Source organism: Sinocyclocheilus anshuiensis, unplaced genomic scaffold (assembly GCF_001515605.1).
Source record: "Sinocyclocheilus anshuiensis isolate Anshui unplaced genomic scaffold, SAMN03320099.WGS_v1.1 scaffold91, whole genome shotgun sequence".
Taxonomy (NCBI): Eukaryota; Metazoa; Chordata; class Actinopteri; order Cypriniformes; family Cyprinidae; genus Sinocyclocheilus; species Sinocyclocheilus anshuiensis.
Genome location: NW_015552636.1, coordinates 603,731 through 609,692, shown reverse-complemented (window position 1 = coordinate 609,692; position 5,962 = coordinate 603,731). Strand labels below are relative to the sequence as shown.

The 5,962-nt window shown below is 36.7% G+C and overlaps 1 protein-coding gene across 1 annotated transcript in view; it reads right to left on the bottom strand.

The window, feature by feature from the left end:
* Positions 1–5,962, bottom strand: part of LOC107666662 (voltage-dependent T-type calcium channel subunit alpha-1I-like) — a gene marked incomplete at both ends in the record, with an annotated part of 76,673 nt that overhangs the window by 19,182 nt on the left and 51,529 nt on the right. Inside the window, 2 exons of the mRNA XM_016458082.1 lie at positions 221–310; positions 5,723–5,791. Of these exons, the coding sequence (XP_016313568.1) occupies positions 221–310; positions 5,723–5,791 (159 nt within the window). The remainder of the gene's footprint in view (positions 1–220; positions 311–5,722; positions 5,792–5,962) is intronic.

Below are 5,962 nucleotides of genomic sequence, written 5' to 3'. Positions count from 1 at the left end.
TCTTCAGTGTCACATGATCTTCAGAAATCATTCTAATATGCTGATTTGCTGCTCAACAAACATTTCTGATTATTACCAATGTTGAAAACAGTTGTGCTGCTGATTTTTTTTTTATATTGTGTGTGTCTGTGTGTAAGTGTGTGTGACTGTGTGTGTGTCTATGACTGTGTGTGTGTGTGTGTGTGTGTGTGAGAGTGTGAGTGTGAGTGTGTTTCTCTACCTGCTGGTCAATCCCGACAGCGTCCAGCCCGTGGTACATGATATTTACCCAACCATCTTTAGACGCCAACACAAACAGTGACATCAGAGCCTGAAATAGAGAACCACCAAACAAACACACAGCAGATCATCAGCTGCAGGAAGTCAAGATCACATTCATTTCCTCCACAGGACTGAACTGATAGAGCAGATTTCTAAAGCTAACGAATAAATCTCTCCTGACAGAGAACCATGAGCTTGCTGATAGTGAGTCGGACAGTCAGCGTGAGTTTAACTTGAGTTTAAAAACAATACTTAACGAAACAACTCATAATCCTGAGGAGATGCACTCAAGATTATTACCATGGAAATGAAAATCATGATAAAACCACTCAATATTTTGAAAACACTCTCACGATGCACCATGAATAAGTTCTCTGCAATCTATAACCACTTATATTTTTTGTATGAATGTGAATATAGAACAGATTAAAATGTAAATATGTTCTTTTAAACTTGCACTGTAAATTCTGGAACATAAGTCTTGTTTTATTCTGAACACTGTTCGATTTAAAGGACTTCTTGTGGAGTGAGAGGAACTAAAATATGTTTATAGTGTTCATAAAGTCTATAAATGTTTCTTTTTTATTTTATTTTATTCATTTATTTTTCTGAATGTAATAATAAACTGTCAAATTATCAGTTTTGTCCCCCTCTCAACGATGCAATTTTGACTAGATGCAATTGTAGTTACGTTACTTATTTTCAAGAAAATATGGTACTTAGTTACTGTAAGTCATTAGTTATATATTCTACTGTTGTTGTGATTTTAACGGTGTCATTCACAATGCATCATGGGATAGTAATTCATACAAAGTAAGTTTTAATACACTGTCTGTATCTTTGTCATTTTTGACAACAACTTTTTTATACAATTTTCTTTCTTCAAATGAAAGAGTGTAATGTTCAGATCTGGCTGGTTTGGTTCATGGCTTAAAACTCTTTATTGGAGAATATTTTGTAATGTTTATGGAGGAAAAGAATGGGAAAACAAAGACTTCAGGAAGCAAACGCGTCCGCCACCAGCTTCAGACCCGGAGCTCGACTGATCACCCTGAGAAACCGTGAAGAACCGAGTCACAAACACACAGAACCACACTGGACCTATAGACAGTCAACCTCAGAGACTCAAAACGGCCCTAAATAAATTCAATACAATTCACATAAAGAAAAAAAAATGGTAAAACAGTAAACCATGAGTAAAACACATGACTTTTAAAGCTGCATTTTTTTAACATTTGTATTTTACTAAATCTGAATTTTACAGTATATTATAGTTATTGTTATAGTTAAATATATACATTTTATTTAAAACATTTTTTTCTGTGCTTTCCTGAAGCTCAAGCATTAGATGATGGCTTTAGCAACTGCAAGACTATGGGATCGATTCCCAGCAAAATTCACATTTGAGAACTGATAAAAATGTAATCACTTCAAATAAAAGTGTCTGCCAAATGCATACATGTAAATACACATAATTTTAATAACAACATAAAAATAAAAAATAAAAAAATTTTTAGTTCTGTGTAGCTGCTTTGAAATTTCTTGTCTTTTTGCCACTGTAATAATGTCTCTAACCAAAAAAAGATTGTCAAATATTGTTCGGTTAGGAATACAATAAGACTGATCGTTGTGAATAACGGTTTCTATACAGTTCTTCAATCTGTTGGTTAAAGCTTTTGAAAATATTTTGAGATCAACACACAGCAAGGAGACAGGGCGCCAGTTCTTTAAACAACCAAGGTCTCCTTTTTTGGGGATCAAAGTTAAAACTGCTCTCCGGCAGCTTAGAGGAAGGATCTCTTTTTCAGTACTTTCCACCAAAACATCATAGAAGTCCTGACCAATTAAGTTCCAAAGAGCCTTATAAAACTCGGCTGAGAGACCGTCCAAACCAGGTGACTTTCCAGGATTCAATTCCTGAACAGCTCTCGAAAGTTCAGCCATTGTTAAAGGACTCTCAAGATCCATCTTATCCTTCTTTGATAATTGTGGTAAGTCACTCAGAAGTACGTCAGCTTCTGCTCCATTACAAGGCTCTGCACGATATAACTCTTCATAAAAAGAAAGAGCAAAAGAGTTAATTTCCATTTGTGTTGTTGATACTCTTCCATCTGGGATTTTCAGTTGATGAAGATGCTTATGCGCTCTTGTTTTTTTTTCAAGTCCAAAGAAAAAAGCAGTAGGAGAATCCATATCATTTAGACGAGTGAACTTTGCCCTTAAAAGGGCAGTTTTGCCTTGTTCCTCCGCTAAATTGCGTAGAAGAAATTTATTCCTTTCAAAAGAGTCAGTGGAAATAAAGCCTGTAGTATTATGACTGCTTGGTCCAAGAATTTCTTCTTCAAGAGCTTTCATTTTCTCTAGTAGGGCACTCCTGCTATGTGCAGTAAACTGCTGACAAAAAATCCTAATCTGTACCTTGCCCACGTCCCACCATTGACTTAAAGATGGGAAATTTACTCTCTCCTCTCTCCAAGAATTCCAAAAAAGGTGAAAAGTGTGAATAAAGCAGTGATCCTGAAGTAACCTGTTATCAAAGTGCCAGAGTGATTTATAAGATTTAGTGGACTCAACAGAAATAGCCATAGAAATATAATGATGATCTGAGAGAAAAGTAGGCGAAATAGAATTTCTAAAAAATCTTCCCCTATTACATGCTTCAGTATAAAAACGATCAAGCCTAGCTCCAGACATATTATTTAAGTTAAGAAGCGTTTGAGAGAGGCGGGGCATAGAGGACCTACAATAATGTACAGTATTTGAAAAATAATGTGTTTTTTGAACATTAAAGCATGTCAACATATTCTGTTACACCAAATACAAAAAATAATGATCTTTAAAAAAGCATCATATGACCCCTTTAAAAATAAGTTTGTGTGTACACTTTTTGTTGAGTATCATATTTGATATATCAGGCTTTTATGGCTCATATAGTCTGATATAGTGAGGGCGTGAAAGAAAAAACAGCACAATTTTATTCAGAGATTCAAACTGAGCAAAAATATGAAGAAAGAAAGGCTCCTCAGAAGATGTGAGATGTTCTGGAGGCTTGTGAAGATCATTCCTCCGCTGAGGAACAGTGAAAGTAAAGCTTCTGGAAACAAACGCTCCTCAAAAGATCCTGAGGATCAGATTTGAGACTCTAAAACATGATTGATGGAGAATCGAGTAAAGCTGAGCTGCTTCAGTCTGGAAATATGACTGCAGTTATTCTGACGTTTACTTGATAAAAATCAGTCAAGATTTGAGAGCAGAAAGACTCGTGAAGCAGCAGCTGAAGCGGGACATTTCTACAATTACACTAAAAGAGCTTTGACTGGATAAAACACTCTAAACTATCAATCAGACCACAGAAGACATGCATTAGACCTGAGTTTGCTGACATCTGTGCAATCGGAATAGATCCCTCATATTGAATTTGTGCTGAAATATCCGAGTTTGATGGACATGTGACCTTTGATATTGAGAACTAAAGATATGTGGAGTGATTTCTTCTTTCTCAAGTCTTCTATTCTACCTCTGTATGATTATACAGTAAGTTTGGTGTTATTTTCTGCTGCTGTCTGCAGTGTATCAAGAGCAGACCCGCGCCAATACAGTGGAAGAACGCTCTGTTCTGATAGCATCATCAGAGCTTTTACCGCGGTAAGGCCTGACAGGTACAGAGAGAGAGAGAGAAAGACCTGCTGCGCTGCGTTTGAAGCAGATTTCACCTCAGAGACAGAAAGCTACAGGACACCGACAGCCTCCCTGATGCTTCAGAGCTGGACTAGAACAAACTCCACTAACCGCACAACAGTCAGAGTGTGCTTTATACTGGAGACTATTTACTAGAGTGTTCTCCCAGCATGCACAGCGACAGTCTCCAGTGCTCTCATTGGCTCATTTGCTAATAAGGCTGATTTTAAAATGATCTAAACGAGCTAAATAATCAGTGTGAGTGTGTGTGTGTGTGTGTGTGTGTGGGTGTGTGTGCGTGTGTGTGTGTGAATGAATGCATTTTCCCAGTCAAACACAATCAGATTATGTGTTTTCTACAGAAACAACAGCTGAAACAACAGAATCAGTTCAGTGTCACTGACCACCAAGACTTATTTATTTTGATTGCTGCACCAGCAACTATGCCTGTTTTCATGGCAAGATCAATGTATTTTAAAATAAATAGTGATAGCATTTTATTTGTCACTTCCCCTGGACACGTCTCGGAAATTAACGGGGGCTTGGGGCAAATGTTCTATTCTATCTACTTATTTTCTTTTTTTTTATTATTATAAAAAAAATTACCCTCTGATACTAGCATTCTCTCTTTTGTCCTATTGTTTTGAATTATTTTTATTTAAAAAAAAATGACCATCTAACATTACCTAGTCTTTTTCTTTTCTATCTACTTGTTTTCTTTTTATTTATTATATTTTTAAAAACCCTTGCTATGTATACTGCATTAGGCTAACTGAGATCTGTCACAGCACTTACATATCATTGCTCTTTTGTTGGTTTTGATTGCTTCTATTGTCCTCATTTGTAAGTCGCTTTGGATAAAAGTGTCTGCTAAATGATTAAATGTAGACGTAAAAACGCCACAAAAAATGCCCCTGTACAATCACAATAAATGTATTTCAACTGTCACAAAGTGGAAAAAAATTAAATGGAAAAGTGTTGATTGTGGTATTAACATCACATCTGCTCGTGTTGCACCATATTTATTTTTACACGTTTTTACAGCATTGTGCATTACAACCAATCACACACGAATCCATTGAGTTTATGAATGCAGCGGCCAATCAGATGCGTTCAGATGAGTCATCGCTGAAACACCAGAATTTTGCTGAGTGTGTGCTCTCTCTGACTGAATTCTCTCATCATCAACAAAGTGCAGATGTATGTGTTATGTAACTAGAGATTCATTCATTATACAGCGCAGACAGCTTCACCGATTATAACAGGAATTTTCTGAGAGTGCTTTAACTCACGCTAGACTACAGTCAATGATGTGATAATGTAAATGTTCTTTCATCACTTTCTGTATATAATTTATTCACTGTTTGATCAACTGTGAAATTGAAAGCATTATAATTACAAATGTACAATGTTTTTATTCATTTGTGATCATGTTAAATACAAATTCAGTTGTATTAAAATATTTTATGACAAATCTATCCATATCTACTTGCCTAAACAGATGGGTTTATGATGAGCATAGTTATAGATTACACTCCTCTACACACTCATTACTACATGGTTGCTAGGGTGTTCTGGTGGTTGCTAGGGTGTTGATAAGTCTTTATGAGGGGTTTTGGAAGAGTGTTCTTGTCAGTTCATAATGGGGGTGTTCTGGTGGTGTTTTTTTTCCTGTCTGGAAGTACTTAGTGAATAGTGATATAAAGGAACCTATAAGAATATCAATGATGACTGACGTAGAGATCAGCAGAAGTAAATGTGAGATGCTCAGGTGAGCCGTTACCTTGACGGTCATCTCGGCCACAAAGATGGCAGTGAAAACGTAGTTGGAGATGGTGAGGAAGACTCGCTCCTGGCAGGAGAAGAGAGGAGACACTCAGACGGGGAACAGAAACAGAATGAATGTTACAGAAGCGGCGGCAGCAGCGAGAGCTAATGATACAGCAGCGCTAGGAATGAGACGCGTGACTTTTACAGCGGGGTGAAATATCCTATGATTATCCTGCTGGAAATGTCACATTCA